Genomic DNA, 18792 nt, shown 5'->3' with positions numbered 1-18792 from the left:
AGGTATGCTCTATTTCCTTGTCTATAAATGATATCATTGGACTAAGGAGATGCCTTAATTTTACTACTGTAAATGTTAAAAAGTTGATTCTACATACTGCATCTACACTATTGACAGTGTAATATGAATTTGTATATTGTTCTCTAAGTGGTTTTTAGAATCATAGAGACCAAGCCATTTTAATTAGGAAAAAAATGATTTCTTAACTCAGATTATTAATAGTTTCTTTATTAAATGTCCTTTGGTGATACTTGATTTCTTCTTTTTAGTTACATGAACATGCAGCCTACTTGGTGGACAGTTTATGGGAGAGCTCTCAAGAACTGTTAAAAGACTGGGAATGTATGACAGAGTTGCTGTTAGAAGAACCAGTTCAAGGAGAGGAAGGTATAGTATTTTCACAAGTTAATTTACATGATTTTGTATTTCCATTGGTAGATATGCAAGTATATATTGATCACTTCTTAAAAATGAGTATATATAAGCATGCTATGTATTTTCACCAAGAGAACAATTTGTTTTCTATAATAAGTAAGGATGTCTCAGTCATTTAAAACATCTTTATATATTAATACTGCTACCACGCCATATAAATTTTTAAAAATCCATGTGTGTCATGTAATAGTCAGATTTTCTTCTTTACATTTTCTTTTTTAAATTTAAGTGACAGGGTCTTGCTCTGTCACCCACGCTGTAGTGCAGTGGCCCAATCATAGCTCACTGCAACCTTGAACTACTGGGCTCAAGGGATCCTCTTACCTTAGACTGTAGGGAGAAGCCACCACACTCAGCTAAGTTTTTAACGTTTTGTGGAGACAGGGATCTCGCTGTGTTTCCCAGACTGCCTCAAGCAGTCTTCCTGCCTCCGTCTTCCAAAGTGCTGGGGTTACAGGCATGAGCCACTGTACCTGTCCAAAAGGATTTTCTTGATGCTGATTTGAGATACAAAATACTGATGTACTTAATGATGTTTTTAAGTGCATCTAGAATTTTTTTTGGCTTCATTTATATGTGAACTTGGAAAAACCTTTTATACCTTTTTAAACCTTTTATACCATCCCCTCTTTTGTTATATTTTCTTTAAGGTGAAAATCAGGAAATCAGAGATAAGGTCATTTACCTGGCTATTTAGGAAATAGGAGACATAATAGCCACATGATTATTTTTGAAGTATGCATCTTTTTATATGCTACATAATAGTATGCACAGCAAATTGAACATGTATACCTAATAGAGAGCTTGTGTTCTAAAAGCTGCACGTTAGCTCATTAGAACTAGAAATGCTTATTTCTTTGTATGGTTGTGTTTTCATACTAACCCACAACAGTACTTTAAAGAACTGGTAACTCATTTAATTCATACAATAGCCTTAGAACGTTACTGATGGCTTTATGTAAGTAAGGCTGATGATAGATTGAACATGGACTTCAGAATCAAAAGAAAATTTTTTTTTTTTTTTTTTTTTTTTTGGAGACTGAGTGTTACTGTGTCTCCCAGACTGGAGTGCAGTGGTGCAATCTCGGCTCACTGAAACCTCTGCCTCCCAGGTTCATGTGATTCTCCTGCCTCAGGCTCCTGAGTAGGTGGGACTACAGCCTCATGCCACCATGCTTGGCTACTTTTATTACTTTTATTAGAGACAGGGTTTCACCATGTTGACCAGACTGGCCTCAAACTCCTTATCTCAGGTAATCTTCCCATCTCGGCCTACCATAGTGCTTGGATTACAGGCATGAGCCACCGCGTCTGGCCCGAATCAAAAGAAATAGTGATTCAGATTTTTAATTCTGTCTCTTGTTACTTACATTCTCAAATTTTCTGATCCGTAGTTTCCTTTTTTCTATAACAGACATTATTTCCTTGTGTACCTTATATACCTGTGAAGATTAGGCAATAAAATGTTCTATTGAGTTCCTTTTCTGCTTCCTCTACCCTCTTGTGTGGTTCAACCTTTTGAAATATTACAAGAGCATAATGAGCCATCCTCCGTAGTAGACTACCCATACAGGTTACTGGGAAAGTGAGCATCCCCCAGCGTTCTTTCTAAGCTGTGATACTCGTTGGTATTATCTATTCTGACTTTGACATAATTCAGTGAGAGAAACAAGTTTGCATTAAACACAGATATACTCTGGTAAATTGGCCCAAAATGTCTCTTCTTTTTTTTTTCTGAGATGGAGTTTTGCTTTTGTTGCCCAGGATGGAGTGCAATGGCGCAATCTCGGCTTATGGCACCTCCGCCTTTCGGGTTCAAATGATTCTCCTGCCTCAGCCTCCTGAGTAGCTGGGATTACAGGCATGCACCACCACACCTGGCTAATTTTGTATTTTTAGTAGAGATGGGGTTTATCCATGTTGGTCAGACTGGTCTTGAACTCCTGACCTCAGGTGATCTTCCCGTCCCTAATCCCTCCCAAAGTGCTGGGATTGGGATTACAGGCATAAGCCACTGTGCCTGGCCATCCTCTTCTAAACTTAAAATATTTTTCTTAATTATTATGACACAAATCCTTCCCAAACTTTTCTCAGACCTTTTAAGGAAAAGATTATTATGCTATGTCTCTAGCTGTAATTATTATTTACTTTATTTGCACATGGTTTTTCACTCTATGGCCTTAGTAAGAAGGTGACCCTCAACTGGACGCCATGGCTCACGCCTGTAATCCCAGCACTTTGGGAGGCCGAAGCAGGTGGATCATCTGAGGTCAGAAGTTCAAGACCAGCATGGCCAACATGGTGAAACCCCGTCTCTACTAAGAATACAAAAATTATCCAGGCATGTTGGCAGGTTCCTGTAATCCCAGCTACTCGGGAGGCTGAGGCAGGAGTATCACTTGAACCCTGGAGGCAGAGGTTTCAGTGCACTGAGATTGAACCACTTCACTCCTGCCTAGGCAACAGAACGAGACTCCGTCTCGAAAGAAAGAAGATGATCCTGTAGTTAAGTTGACAGGGCCCTCTGCTCTCTAGGTGAAACTGTCCACTGTATTTTGAGTTCCATTCACTTTTGTGATAACAGGAATATGAACATACACTCTGTTGCCCAGCTTGGAGTGCAGTGGCGTGATCTTGGCTCACTACAACCTCTGCCTCCCGGGCTTAAGCAGTCCTCCCATCTCAGCTTCCCAAGTCGTTGGGACTACAGGCATGCACCACCATGCCTGACTAATTTTTATATTTTCGGTAGAGACGGGTTCACCATGTTGGCCAGGCTGGTCTTGAACTCCTTACCTCAGGTGATCCACCCGCCTCAGCCTCCCAAAGTGCTAGGATTACAGATGTGAGCCACCACTCCCCGGCTTACACATTCTATTTCTAACTAGCCTTAATATTTTCCCTGATAAAAATTAATTTTCCTTCTAATGACTACTGCCTAATGAACACTTAAGTAGAGGGCCTCAGATTAGTGTTCATTGGTAGGCTCCATTCATTTTCCTTACCTTGTTTGCAGCCATAAAATTGCCAGAGTGAGTTAGAGCTTCTCAATTCTTATTCTAAGTCATTTTCTGTATATCACCTAATATTCTATAAGGTTATTTCCAAGAAGAAGGAAGGCAAAGAATATAAGAAAGGAAGAGACAAGTTGGTATGCCTTGATATTGTTAACTTTCTCTCGTATAAATAAGGTGTGAAAGTCAGTAAATAATAATTACCAAGTCTTTCAGTCATGAAGGTGGTCTAGATGGATTTTACTTGTTAAAATATATACTATTAGGTGTTTCATTGTGGTTTAAATTCAGTTGACATTGGGTTTTTTTTAATTTCCAGTCAAAAGGTTGGTTTGACTTGACTTGGGTTTGGTTGATTAGTTATAGCTAGAAAAGTAACTTACCAGATGAGAACATTTTTGAAAGTCAACCACAGTTTTAGTGGTTGAATCTAGATAGGCATAGTCTAGGAAATTAGGCATAACAGTTGGCAGAACTATATCTACCGAATAACTTTTTTTTTTCTGCACCCCCCTCTGACTTAACTTTTTTATACATTTTATCTATATGCATGTTGTTCCACATGCAAACCACATATAAGCTCTGGCATGGAGTGAAATCTAAATTAATTTTCTGTGCTAGTATTTTATGATAACAAAATGCTGCCAGTAAACTTTTTTTTAAAGACTGATTAGAAATTAAGTAATTTTTTAGATAGGTGGAATGTGGTAGAATTCCAGTGGAGAAGGCTCTAGTTAGCAGTTGGAGATGTAGGATTAAATTTTGGGAAAACAGACACACTGTAACAGACTACCATCATCAGTTTAAATCACAGTGGCCTTAAAACGGTCTTGCAGTATTTTTATGAGTGTACGGGAAGGGAGGGGGGTGTTTTACAGCAAAATGAAGTTTCTAGATAAATTTTTAGTATAATGTGAAGGTCTGGGTTCTTGTCAACAGTTCTGCCACCAGGTAATAAGACCATAACCAAATCATGTAGCTTCTGGATCTCTGCTTCTTAAAGTATAAAATGAGAAACTTCTTTTTAATTTATTTTTTGAGACTGAGCCTCACTCTTTCGCCCAGGTTGTAGTGCAGTGGCAGATCTCCGCTGACTGAAACCTCCACCTCCAGGGTTCAAGCGATTCTCATGTGTCAACATCCCAAGTAGCTGGCATTACAGGTGCCCACCACCACGCTTGGCTAATTTTTTAATTTTTAGTAGAGATGTGGTTTCACCATGTTGGCCAGGCTGGTCTCGAACTTCTGACTTCAAGTGATCCAACCTGCCTCAGCCTCCGAAAGTGCTGGAATTACAGGCGTGAGCCACTGCGCCTAGCTGAGAAACTTTAACTAGATAACCTTCTTTGGTCATTTCTAGTGCTAAAATTCTGTAATCCAGTTAATGAATGAAGTAACTGTAAATAATAAGATTCTTCAAAGCAAGAATTATCAATTCATTAATAATTTAAAAATATATATTGGCTACTTCATGTGAGTCAAATATTATGCTGTGCTGAGAGTACAGTGTTATGCTAGATCAGCTCACTGCCAATATGGAGCTTACATTGTCCTGGGAAAGGCAGACCAAAATTGTGTGAATATTCAAAATAATTTCAAGAGTTATTAAGTAGCTTTGGTGGATAATTATAGGGGATCTGTCTTTAGGTTGAATTCCTATGGAAGACTTTCCAGAGCAGGCCACCTATGAGCCAAGAAACTGGTGGCCACATACGGTGGCTCATGTCTTTAATCCTACCACTTTGGGAAGCTGAAGCAGGCAGTCAGGTCTTCAGATCAGGTGTTAGAGACAAGCATGGTGAAACCCCATTTCTATTAGAAATCCAAAACATTAGCTGAGTGTGGTGGCACACTCCTATCATCCCATCTACTTAGGAGCCTGAGGCATAATAATCACTTGAACCCAGAAGGTGGAGGTTGCAGTGAGCCAATATCTCACTAGAGCACTCCAGCCTGGGCAACAGAGCGAAACTCCATCTCAAAAAAAAAAGAAACTAAACTATAAGGGACCAGGCATGGGTAGTGTCATAAAAGAGCCATCTAGGCATAGGAAATAGCCATTCAGAGTATCTGAAACATGAATGATGTTGTCTTCTAGGAGATGCATTAGCTAGAACATAATGAATCAGTGATACAAGATGTAATAGAAGCAGAAGTCAGATGATATAGAGCATTTTAGTTTATAAGTGAATTTATCTCATTCTAAATGTAATAAGGTGCTTTCGAAGATTTTAAACTGGAGAATAATGTGATCCAATGCATATTTTAAGAAAAATGCCTTTTATAAACAGTTTGTAGGAATACATCATCATTGCTGTGGTCTCTGTGGTGAATGATGGTAAAAATATAAAAGAGAGACATGGCTTATAAAGAGGGAAACAGCCCATGGCTGAGTTAAAGATTGTGGATAGGGGACGAAAGCAGGAAGAGCAAGAAAGAACGAGAGTTCTAGCTAGCTATAAAAAGGATAAGAGATAATTATAACCTTTGTAAGCCCAGTAAAGAGGATGTTCAAGAGAGCCATGATTAATAATATGTTTTGCAAAGGAGAAAAAAAGACTACACAGATCATTTTGTGACGATTTAGGTCATTGGTGACTTTAAAGCATGATTCAATGATACTATATGTATTCAATGATACTAAAAGAGAGAAGCCAGAGATCGAGGTGATAAGAATAAAATCAATACTGAGGAAATGGAGATGCTTTCTAGAAATTTGTGTAGTTATATGTTGTGTTTGAGGTTGTGGAGTCAAATGATAATTTGTACCATGAACAGCTACCCGTTCATTTCAAACAGTGTGGCTGTTCGGCTCTTGTCTGTGGCTTAAGGCTTGTTTGCTTTCAGATTTATTATGTGGTTTTGCTGTCATATCCCAAAAGCAATTTCAATTAAATTTCAACGGCTTTTGAATTTACCTTAACTCTCCATTCAGGGACTGTTTCTAAATGGATAGCTTCAAATGATAAAGTAAATTAACAAAATTGATGAAATTGAATACTGTGCATGGTTGAGTTATACTTCATTTAGTTCATGGACCGCCTTGTAGTTCCTTTATCTCCAGACAAATGTGAAAAATTATGAATTTCTGAAATCATAAAAATAGAAATTTAGTTATTAAGCAAAAAGCTTTTTTTGTATTATTAGACATTGGATCATCGGGTACAGTTGGACAAGCTGATGTTTCATTTGTTTTTCTTAAGATAAGCTAAAGTTCATGTGTTTTTTTAAAGACAGTTAAAATGTTAAAACACTGAATTAAGATGTACATACAGGCCGGGCGCGGTGGCTCACGCCTGTAATCCCAGCACTTTGGGAGGCCGAGGCGGGTGGATCACGAGGTCAAGAGATCGAGACCATCCTGGTCAACATGGTGAAACCCCGTCTCTACTTAAAATACAAAAAATTAGCTGGGCATGGTGGTGCATGCCTGTAATCCCAGCGAAGCTGAGGCGGGAGAATTGCCTGAACCCAGGAGGCGGAGGTTGCGGTGAGCCGAGATCGCGCCATTGCACTCCAGCCTGGGTAACAAGAGCGAAACTCCGTCTCCAAAAAAAAAAAAAGATGTACATACATATTTTTTATAGGACAATTTTGGTAAAGAATAAAGAACAAGATGTTAATATATCTTTTTATGCCTTTTCTTTGCTTTTGCCCCAACTTAGTTTAATATAATCAATGTAAGATTTTAAACCTTTGTAAATTAATTGAATTTTTATTTTTTATTTTTTAGTCTTAAGGTTATACCTGAATTAATTGAATTTTTTTAAGGTTTATACCTAAGTTCTGGCTAGGTGTGGTGGCTCACACCTGTAATCACAGCACTTTGGGAGGTTGAGGTGGGTGGATCACAAGGTCAGGAGTTCAAGAGCAGCCTGGCTGGATGGTGAAGCCTCGTCTCTACTGAAAATACAAAAATTAGCCGCGCGTGGTGGTGGGTGCTTGTGATCCCAGCTACTTGGGAGGCTGAGGCAGAGAATTGCTTGAACACGGGAGGCGAAGGTTGCAGTGAGCTGAGATCACATCACTGCACTCTAGCCTTGGCGAAAGAGTGAGACTCCGTCTCGAGGGGGAAAAGAATATATATATATATGAGACTAGTTTTTTCTCTATCACACCTGCATCTGCTGGTCTGCAACATAAATAAGTACACAGAGGGATGTAGAACGATAGAACTAAGCTATTGAAATTATAAAAAGCTGACTTTAAGGCTGGACGTGGTGGCTCATGCCTGTAATTTAGCACTTTGGGAGGCCGAGGTGTGTGGATCACCTGAGGTTAGGAATTGGAGACCAGCCAGACCAACAGGTTTCAACAGTGAAACCCTGTCTCTACTAAAAATCCAAAAATTAGCTGGGCGTGGTGACACATGCCTGTAATCCCAGCTACTCAGGAGGCTGAGGCAGGAGAATCACTTGAACCTAGGAGACAGAGGTTACAGTGAGCCCAGATCACGCCACTGTACTTCAGCCTGGGTGACAGAATGAGACTCCATCTCAAAAAAGTGTATATATATGACTTTAAAAATACATAAGAATGAATTAGGCCGGGTGCAATGACTCATGCTTGAAATCCCAGCACTTTGGGGAGGCCAAGGCAGGTGGATCACTTGAGGTCAGGAGTTTGAGACCAGGCTAGTTATCAAGGTGAAACCCTGACTCTACTAAAAATATAAAAATTAGCCAGGCATGGTGGCACGCCTGTAATCCCAGCTACTTGAGAGGCTGAGGCAGGAGAATCACTTGAACCTGGGAGGCAGAGATTGCAGTGAGATGAGGTCACGCTACTGCACCCTAGCCTGAGTGACAGAGTAAAACTCTGTCTCAAGAAAAAAAAAAAAAAAGCCAGGCACAGTTGCTCACACCTGTAATCCTAGTACTTTCAGAGGCCAAGGTGGTTGGATCACAAGGTCAGGAGTTCAAGACCAGCCTGGCCAAATTGGTGAAAACTGGTCTTTACTAAAACTACAAAAATAAGCCGGGTGCAGTGACAGGCGCCTGTAATCCCAGCTACTCAGGAGGCTGAGGCAGGAGAGTTGCTTGAACCCTGGCAGAAGAGGTGGCAGTGAGCCAAGATCACACCACTGCACTCCAGCTTAGGTGACATAGTCAGATTCCATCTCAAAAGAAACGAAAAACAACACAAGAATCAATTCAGGCTGGGTATGGTGGCTTACCCCTGTAATCTCAGTGCTTTGGGAGACCAAGGTGGATGGATCACCTGAGGTCAGGAGTTCAAGACCAGCCTGGCCAACATGGTGAAACCTCGTCCCTACTAAAAAAAGAAATACAAAAATTAGCTGGGCATGGTGGCGCATGCCTGTAATCCCAACAACTTGGGTGACTGAGACAGGAGAATCCCTTGAACCTGAGAGGTGGAGGTTGTAGTGAGCGGAAATCGTACCACTGCATTCCAGTCTGGGCAACAGAGTGAGACTATGTCTCAAAAAAAAGTATGAATTCAGGAACATATGGAATCTATGTGAAGGAAACCATAGTTTTAATTAAATGACTTAAAATCCCAAAAGTGAAAAGCTGTATTATATTTCTAGCTGAAAAGGATATAATTTTTTTTATGGTACTAGTCATATTTCCAGTGGGTTTGAGAGAATTCTGGAAGGTGTGGTGGGACTAGGAACTAAGCAGAATCATTTTAATGTTTATATAGTATTTTAAGCTTATGTTGAAAAGACAGTATAGCCTCATGCTTAAGAGAACTGACTCTGGAGTCAAACTACCTGGGTTCATATATTAACTCTGCTACTAGCTAAGTCTATCTCTCTGTGGCTTATTCTCCCTGTATGTAAAGTGAGGACATTAATTTCTATCTCTTGGAATTGTTTTGTCAATAAAACAAGTTATTACATATAAGCCACTTATGATAGTGCTTTAGACATAGAAAAATTTTAATAAATTATTTGCTATTAGCATTATAGAAATTACACAAAATTTTAGAAAAAGGACTAGATAAGAGAAACTTGCTTATATATTCAAGTTGGTTGAATTAAGTTACATATTATAACAAAGTACACCTTAAGTCTAGTATAATGAAAGCAGTAAAGCATTGTCACAAAAATATACAAATAGATTAGTGAAACTATATAAAGAATCCAAAAATAGATCTAAGGGATATATGAGAGCCTGAAACATGTTTAAAAATGACATTTAAATTGAAAAGGGAAATCTGATTTAACAGTGGTGGAGACAAACTGGCTATTTTATGGGAATAAACAGGCCCACCTACTGTCAGCAGAAATAAGTGCCAAATAGGTTAAAAATACAAAAGTGAGCAAGGAAGAGAGACAGAAAAAAAGAAAGGAAGAGCAAAAGAGCAAGCAAGCACACTAGACAGCAAAAGAGAGAGAAAGAAATTAGAAGAAAATGAAGAACTTATTAGTGTAATCTCCAGGACAGAGAGATCTTTGCAGGCAATACAAGAAACCTGGAAACTATAAAATGAAAGGAGACAGATTTGACTTTGTAAAAACTAACAATTTCTGTCTGACAAAAAATACCATGGAGAGTCTGACAACAAATGACAAACTGTGAGAAAATACTTGCATCATTGTAAAGATAAAAAGTACTACCTCTGCCATATAAGAGTTCACAAATTCATAAGAAAGGTGAATAGTAGCACAAAAATGGGTGAAAAATAAACATAGACTAATCTTAGGGGAAAAATATATTCCACTTAACTAATTAATAGCTAAGAAGGAGCAAAATAATAACCAAATAGCCCTTTTCAGCCATTGGACTGACAAAAATTAAAACATTTTATAACATCTAATGCTAACAGGGATATAAGGAACCAAACATTCATAACATTGCAGTTGGGGCATAAATTATAATAAATGATCTTACAATTTGTCAGTATCAAGATCTTGCCCTTTGAATCCATATTTCTTCTTTGGAAAATTTATTGTACAGAAATAAATAATCAGTTACATAAATATATAGCTATTAATGATGTTTATTGTAGCATTGTTCAGTGTCAAAAATCAGGGAATTATTTGAATGACCATAAGTAGAAGACTGACTAAATCAAGGTGCATACATTAATATAGTAATTTATTAAGATAATTATTTTATGTGTGTGTTGACTTGAAAAGTATTAAAAGTCTGTTAAGTTTTTTAAAACATATGGCATAGTCTTTTTTATTAAACAAAAAAGAAAATCCTATTATATGAGTTTTTAAATTATGTGAAAGGAAACACAAAATTTTAGTATTGCCTAACTCAGAAAGGTAGCATTAGAAGAGACCAGCGATTAGAAGAGACCAGAGTTTATCCTCTTATTCTTTACTTTGTATCTCTTTCCTGTTTGACTTAGGACAGGATGCACATACTACTTTTGTAAAAAAAAAAAAAAAAAAAAAAATAGCATAATACAGAGCTTAACTTTAGTCTTTAAGCAGTAATAGAATACTTTCAGTTTTTTAATAATGTGTTCATTTTTAATACATGATTATTGTAAAACTGTCTACTCATGCTCATGTATTTTATTTCACCTTAGCAATGTCTGATCGTCAGGAGAGTGCTCTTATAGAGCTAATGGTTTGTACAATTCGACAAGCTGCTGAGGCACATCCTCCAGTGGGAAGGGGTACCGGCAAGAGAGTAAGTTACATTAGTGAGAAATCTACGAAAAGGCTTTTAATGCAATTAACTGTCTTAAATATTTGGAAATTTTCCTGATATTTGTATCCCAAAAAACATGGTATTTTTATAAATGATAGACTGTGGTGCTTCATCTTTATATCCTGTCTGCTATACTCAGGTTCCAAAAATAGATTCTTTCCTGTATGTTACCATAGCACCTGTATCTGCTTCTGTTATTGTACTTACATGATATTTTAAGGATTTTTATATCTATTAAAAGTACATAAAGGCTCTGGAGGCAAAATGCCTAGTTTGCAAGTTCTTCTACTTAGCAGCTATATAATCTTTAGATACATGAATGATTTTTGTGTGTGCCTTAGTTTCCGTATCTCTAATATGGGACTAATAATACAGGTATTTATATTAAAGATGAGTTGAGGTAATCACAGATGGAGAGACTCCTGTCTCTGTTGATTTCAAGAGAAAGGCCAATCCTTCTGCAAACAGCAAGTATAAAACTGGGACGTGTTATTGAAAACATTACATCAGGGCTCTGGAAATTCCCCAAAGATAAAAAAACACATTGAGAAATATTTTTTTCCTGAAAAAGTGATAGAGCTTCAGGTAAAAGCAGAAGTCTGTGGCCTTCTTGACAATATACGTGTACCCACATGCATGGTCAGTAAGATCTGTAGTTTGTTACCAGAGTGACACTGGCTTAAACCTGAAACTTTACTGTTAGAGAGAATGGATTTAATTAACATGGACAAGTAATAAAAGCCCACAGCTTTTGTTAATTGGAAGTGGTGAATTTGGTAGAAACAAACAGGGAAAACCTACAGTTTGGATAATCTAGGGTTGTGGTAAGAGTACTGGACCAGCCGAAAATTTAACTGAAAAATCATAGAAATGAGAAAGCTGTAAAAGGATTAGCTATACTTTCTGTACATTCTTTACAATAGAAATGGCTTCTCAGGAAACCTTAGAGAAAATAATGGAAAGTAAAAGTCAAGTGAAATCTCTTAAGAACTGAGTGAATTTGGGGCCGGGCGCGGTGGCGCATGCCTGTAATCCCAGCACTTTGGGAGGCCGAGGCAGGTGGATCATGAGGTCAAGAGATCGAGACCGTCCTGGTCAACATGGTGAAACCCCGTCTCTACTAAAAATACAAAACATTAGCTGGGCATGGTGGTGCGTGCCTGTAATCCCAGCTACTCAGGAGGCTGAGGCAGGAGAATTGCCTGAACCCAGAAGGCGGAGGTTGCGGTGAGCCAAGATCGTGCCATTGCACTCCAGCCTGGGTAACAAGAGCAAAACTCCGTCTCAAAAAAAAAAGAACTGAGTGAATTTGAATATGCTCCTAACCAACAACAGATCATTTCTCAGAGGGGAAGAAGCCTTATTGAAGCCACAAATACTGCAATATTTCAACACAACCTCTGCCCAAATGATTGGTTGACTCCTAATCTATTGAAATGCAATAAGGACTTGTAGGAAGACAGGTTAAAAAAATAAAAGTAAGAATAAAAATTCTGAGCAGAGGTAGCAGAAGTAACATACTATGAGGGAAGCAGATTATATATACAGTTTACATTAAAGATTCCCTTTTTAAAAAAATGGAGACTTCTATAATTAAAAAAAAATTAAAATCTATAGTTAACAATTGAAATTTGCCAGGCATATTGGCTCATTCCTGTAATCCTAGCACTTGGTAGGCCAAGTTGGGAGATCACTTGAAGTCAGGAGTTTGAAACCAGCCTGGCCAACATAGTGAAACCATATCTCTACTAAAAATACAAAAATTAGCTGGGCAGGGTGGCATGTGCTTGTAGTCCCAGCTACTCACAAGGCTGAAGCAGGAGAATCACTTGAACCCAGAAGGGGGAGGTTGTAGGGAGCCGAGATCATGCCATTACACTTCAGCCTGGGCGACAGAGCAAGACTCTGTCTCAAAAAAAAAAAAAAAAAAGAAGTTAAAATCTGTAGTTACTGTATTATCCAAAAATGTCTACTTTCAAGAAAAATTGCAACCATGGAAAGAAACAGCAAAATGCGACCATACTCAGGAGAAAAAGCAGACAACAGAAATGGCTTCTCAATAGGCCCATATGTTGGATTTAGTAGGCAAAGATGTCAGAGGCCTTTTAATAAATATATTCAAAGAATTACAGGAAAATAGGAAAACAAGAAGTAGATTATCTTAATAATGAAAATGCAAATGGAATTTCTGGTGAGGTGTACAATTTAGAAATTTAAAATTCACTAGATGTTAATTAGCAGTTTGAGATGATGAAAGAAACAATGAACATGAAGATTAATAGAAATCCATTTTGAAGAATGGAGAAGAAGAAACATTGAAGAACTATTACCAGGGCCAGAGAAATGAGTGGAACACCATCACGTGCACCAAAATATGTGTATCGGCATTCTCAGAAGGAAAGGAGAGAGGGATAGAGGCAGAAAAAAATATTTGAAGAAATAATCACTGAAAACCTCCCAGATCTGATGAGAGACTATTTACAGATTCAAGAAACTTAGCAAAACCCAAATAAAATAAACACAAAAGTTCCACGCAGTCAATTTGTTGAAAGACAAAGACAAAAGTCTTGAAAGCAACAAGAGAGAAACTGATGTAGAGGGCAATAGCAATGGGATTAACAGTTAACTTCTTACCAGAAACAGTGGAGGCCAGAAGACAATGGAATGACATATTCAGTGAAAGTCAACTAAAGTAGCCAACCAAGAATTATAAATCCAGTAAGATTATCTTCCAAAGATGAAGGTATGAAAAACAATTAACCAGAGAAACAAAAAAGAAAAATTTGGGGACTGTGTTGCTAGATCTGCCATACCAGAAATATTAAAAAACATCCTTCAGCCGGATACAGTGGCTCATGTCTGTAATCCCAGCACTTTCAGAGGCAGAGGCAGGTGGATCACAAGCTCAGGAGTTCGAGACCAGCCTGGCCAACCTAGTGGAACCCTGTCTCTACTAAAAATCCAAAAATTAGCCAGGCATGGTGGCACACGCCTGTAGTCCCAGCTACTCAGGAGGCTGAGGCAGGAGAATCACTTGAACACAGGAGGTAGAGATTGTGGTGAACCGAGATCGCACCACTGCACTCCAGCCTAGGCAAAAGAGCAAGACTCCATCTCAAAGAAAAAAAAGAAATCCTTCAAGTTATAAGTAATAACACAAGGTGATAAAACGAATCCACAAGAAGGAATGAAGAAAGAAGAAAGAAGGAATGGGCCAGGCACAGTGGCTCATGCCTGTAATACTAGCACTTTGGGAGGCCAAGGCAGGTGGATTACCTAAGGTCAGGAGTTCAAGACCAACCTGCCCAACATGGCAAAACCCTGTCTCTACTAAAAATACAAAAATTAGCTGGATGTGGTGACACATGACTGTAATCCCAGCTACTTGGGAGGCTGAGGCAGAAGAATTGTTGAACCCGGGAGGCAGAAGTTTCAGTGAGCCGAGATCATGCCACTGCACTCCAGCCTGGGCAACAGAGTGAGATTTCATCTCAAAAAAGTTAAAAAAGGAATGAAGAGCACAAATCTGAAATGGTAAGGATTTGAGTGGATATAAAAGACTGTGTGTGTGTGTTTCCTTAATTTCTTTAAAAGAACATGAAATTATTTAAATCAAGCTTGCCCAACCTGTGGCCCGCAGGCTGTATGTGGCCCAGGACGGCTTTGAATGCAGCCCAACACAAATTTGTAAACTTTCTTAAAACATTATGAGATATTTTTGCTTTTTTTTTTTTTTAAAGCTCTTCAGCTATTGTTAGTGTTAGTGTATTTTACATGTGGTCCAAGACAATTGTTCTTCCACTGTGGCCCAGGGAAGCCAAAAAGTTGGATACCCCTGATTTAAATCAATAATTATATGACTACAGTGTTGAGATTATAACATAGATTTATGTGACAAGGGTAACACAGAAGGGAAAAAGATATGGAACTATATTGGGGAAAAATTACTATGTTTTATTATAATGAATTATCAGCGTGAAGTCAATTATAAGTTAAAAATGTATATTAATCCCTACAGTAATCATTCATACTTACAAATAAAAAACATTTTGTGAGGAATTTTAGTGGTCCTCATCTGTTAGGGACATATGCTGAAATATTTAAAGGTCACATTATATACAGTTTACCCTTGAACTGTGTAAGGGTTAGTGGCACTGACTTGCATAGTCAAAAATCCACATATGCTCACTTCAGCAGCAAATATACTGAATTTGGAATGATACAGAGATGACTGGCATGGGCCCTGTGCAAGGATGACATGCAAATTTATGAAACATTTTTATGAATTCTTAAAAAAATTTACATGTAACTTTTGATTTCCCCAGAATGTAACTACTATAGCCTACTAATAGCCTAAAGTACCAGAAGCCTTAAAGCTGTTAACACAAACAATGGATTAACATTTTTTATGTAATATATATTATACACTATATTCTTACAATAAAGTAAGCTAGAGGAGAAAAAAATTACTAAGAAAATCATAAGGAAGAAAAATACATTTATTGTTTGTTAAATGGATCAACATAAAAGTCTTCATCCTTGGCACTGAGTACACTGAGGAGGAGGAGGAAGAGGAGGGTTTTGTCTCGCTGTCTCCAGTAGCAGAGGCGCAAGAGACAGAGGAGATGGAGAGGCAGGCGCACTCACTGTAACTTTACAGAAATACAGTGTAGTCTCTTTCTGACTTTTTGCTTTTTCATTTCTCTAAAAATGTTTCTGTGTCATACCAATCTTCCTTTCACTATTTGCTTTAATTTCAGTGCCCATGTAATACAAGGGTCTGTGTCACCAACAAAGCAAAAGCCATCTTGAATAATTGGAACTCCTCTACCAGATCATCTAATGTTAATTCAGGCATCCATTCCTCAGCATTTTCTTCCTCATCATCTGGCACCAGTTGAGAAACCCTCATCCCCATTAAGTCATCCTCTATTAACTCCTCTGATGTGGTATTTTTTGTTTTGTTTTGTTTTGTTTTTGAGGCAGAGTTTCACTCTTGTCGTTGAGGCTAGAGTGCAGTGGAGGGCTCACTGCAACCTCGGCCTCCTCGGTTCAAGCAATTCTCCTGCCTCAGCCTCCCATGTAGCTGGGATTACAGGTGCCTGCCACCACGCTTGGCTAATTTTTGTATTTTCAGTAGAAACGGGGTTTAGCCATGTTGGCCTTGCTGGTCTTGAACTCCTGACCTCAGGTGGTCCTCCCACCTCAGCCTCTCAGACTGCTAGGATTACAGATGTGAGCCACCATTCCTGGCTGGTGACTATTTGCTAATTTCTCTAAGATCTATGTCTTGAAGTCCTTCATTCCCCACATTTTATACTGTAACCACAATCTCTTTGATGGTTTTCTTGATTGGTTCTGTCATAAATTCTGAGAAATCATAAACAGCAGCTGGACACAGTTTTCTCCAATAAGTGTTTATTTGGGAGGGCTTGATGACTTCATAACAACAATGGCATTTTCAGTGGTGTAATCCTTCTAGACTTTTATGATGTTCTATCAGGGTTCTCTTTGATAGTGTTGACAGTTCTTTCTATTCAGTACTATGTTTAATGAGCCTTAACGTTTCTATGAACCCCTGATCTGTAGGCTGATTTAGAGATACTGTGTTTAGGAGCAAGTAGACCATTTTGATGTCTGTGGTGTTGAACTTATGGGGTTCTGGTTGTTCAGGGGCATTGTCCGTTATCAGAAGAACTTTAAAAGGTAATCCCTTATTGGCAAAGTACTTCCTGGCTTCAGGGACAAAGCCTCAGTGGAAACCAACCCAGAAAAGGGGTTTTTGTTGTCCAGGCCTTCTTATTACACATTACTGGCAAAAAAGACTGGCATCTGGTGTTTATCTTTTCCCTTCAAGGCTTGAGGGTTAGCAGCTTTACAGATAAGGGCAGTCCTGATTACAAATCCAGCTTCTTCATTTGTACAAACGAATATATTAGCCTGTTTCTTCTTCTTCCTGCTTTAAATTCTGGTGCTCACTTCTCTTCCTTAGTAATGAGTATCCTTTGTGGCTTTTTTTTTTCCAGAATAGGGTGCTGTGATCTGCATTAAAAACCTTTGCAGACAGATACTCTTTCTCTTCAGTGATTTTCTTAATGGCATCTTGGAGAGTGGTCAGCTGCCTCTTGGTCAGCAGAAACTTTCTCCTATTCCCTTGACATTTTTAAAGGGAAACCTCTTTGTAAAATGGTCAAACTATCCTTTGCTGGCTTTAAATTTTCCAACTTTGTAGCCTTCACCTTCCTTTTGCTTTGTCATTATGACTTCACTTTTTTTGAAAACTATATGAGTATAGGTGTGCCTTTTTAATAGCAATGCTGCACTCATATAAAAGCTACACTTTCTATGTTAAATAAAAAGGTATTTAGCAAAAGGTACAATGGTTTTTGCACCTGCTGGTATAGCAGTAATGGTTTTATAATTTTTTTTTTTTTAACATCAGTCCTTATACCAGATTCATTTATCTTGAAATGGTGGGCGACTGTAGCTGCAGACATATCAAGTAATTTAACTTTTTTCTTGTAATGACTTCTCTGCTTCTTAGGAAAACTTCCAGCATCACTGGTACCTCATGTGGGTCCCATGATGTTATTCAAGGTTTATGGTATTGCACTAAACATGATGAAACATAAGTGAGAACCATGAGATCACTTTTTACTATGATACACAATTCACCAGAGAGACCCAACTGTTCATATGAAGATGGTTAGTGTCACAGGGCTTTTTTATTGGATACTTGGAATTCTTGAGCTCACTACAGTAGCAACAGTAGATGCATACGATATTGTTATAGTAGTATAAGGTGTGCTACAGTTAATTCTGTGTAGTTACGACTTAATACTATACCTTTTTTTTTTTTTTTTTTTTCATGAGACAGAGTCTCACTCTGTCACCCAGGCAGGAGTGCAGTGGTGTGATCTCGGCTCACTGCAACCTCCACCTCCTGGGTTCAAGCAATTCTCCCACCTCAGCCCCCCGAGTAGCTGGGATTATGGCACGTGCCACCACATCCCGCTAATTTTTGTATTTCTTTAGTAGAGATGGGATTTCACTATGTTGGCCAGGCTGGTCTTGAACTTCAGATGTTAAGTGATCTGTCTGTCTTGGCCTCCCAAACTGCTGGGAATACAGCCATGAGCCACCGCTCTCAGCCATAATACTGTATCTGTATTCACATTGCTGTGAAGTGCAAATGGTGCCATGTACAACCTGTAAGTGTGTGTGTAAGTTTTGATAAATTTTAATTTCTTATAATACATTCGTATATATGTTATGGTAGGAAATGTTAAATATCTACATACATTTTATATGTCATGATGAACCTAAATTGTCTTAGGCTTTCCAGTATTTCTAGACTACATGGCTTGTCTGCAAGTTTTTTTTTTTATTGTTGCAAATCTCCAAAAAAATTTTCCAATATATTTATTGAAAACAATCTGCATATAAATGAACCATGTGGTTCCAAAATGTGTTCTTCAAGGGACAAATGTACAAGGGTTTGCCCCAAAATGCCATTGGAAAAAAACTGTAGGAGAATTAATAAAACAAGAATGACAGTGCTACTGGTTATTGCTTTGCTTTTGAGTGTTTCTGAAATTTTCCTTAATAGTCTTTAAAGTATATGTTGTCCCAACTTTGACTGATTAGAAGCCCCTTCATGCTAATTTCTTGTCCTTTTCACGTCTTCTCATTTATTAATCACTTTC

At 38.3% G+C, this 18792-nt stretch overlaps 1 protein-coding gene and 1 non-coding gene across 4 annotated transcripts in view; both read left to right on the top strand.

Annotated features, from left to right (window-relative positions):
* STAG1 (STAG1 cohesin complex component) overlaps window positions 1-18792 on the top strand; it is a 415374-nt gene that overhangs the window by 293850 nt on the left and 102732 nt on the right. For all 3 annotated transcript variants that reach the window (XM_012451163.2, XM_064378722.1, XM_012451164.2), the window contains 2 exons: window positions 270-387; window positions 10962-11065. In XM_012451163.2, coding sequence (XP_012306586.1) covers window positions 270-387; window positions 10962-11065 — 222 coding nt within the window. The remainder of the gene's footprint in view (window positions 1-269; window positions 388-10961; window positions 11066-18792) is intronic.
* On the top strand, window positions 15268-15374 carry LOC135275933 (U6 spliceosomal RNA). Its single transcript, XR_010343522.1, has one exon. It is a non-coding gene; the product is annotated as a U6 spliceosomal RNA (small nuclear RNA).

The sequence above is a fragment of the Aotus nancymaae genome, unplaced genomic scaffold, assembly GCF_030222135.1.
Source record: "Aotus nancymaae isolate 86718 unplaced genomic scaffold, 86718_ANA_hifiasm-v0.15.2.pri h1tg000019l, whole genome shotgun sequence".
In the NCBI taxonomy this organism is placed as follows: domain Eukaryota; kingdom Metazoa; phylum Chordata; class Mammalia; order Primates; family Aotidae; genus Aotus; species Aotus nancymaae.
Note: the sequence above shows the minus strand (reverse complement) of the source record. Positions and strands in the feature narration are given on the sequence as shown.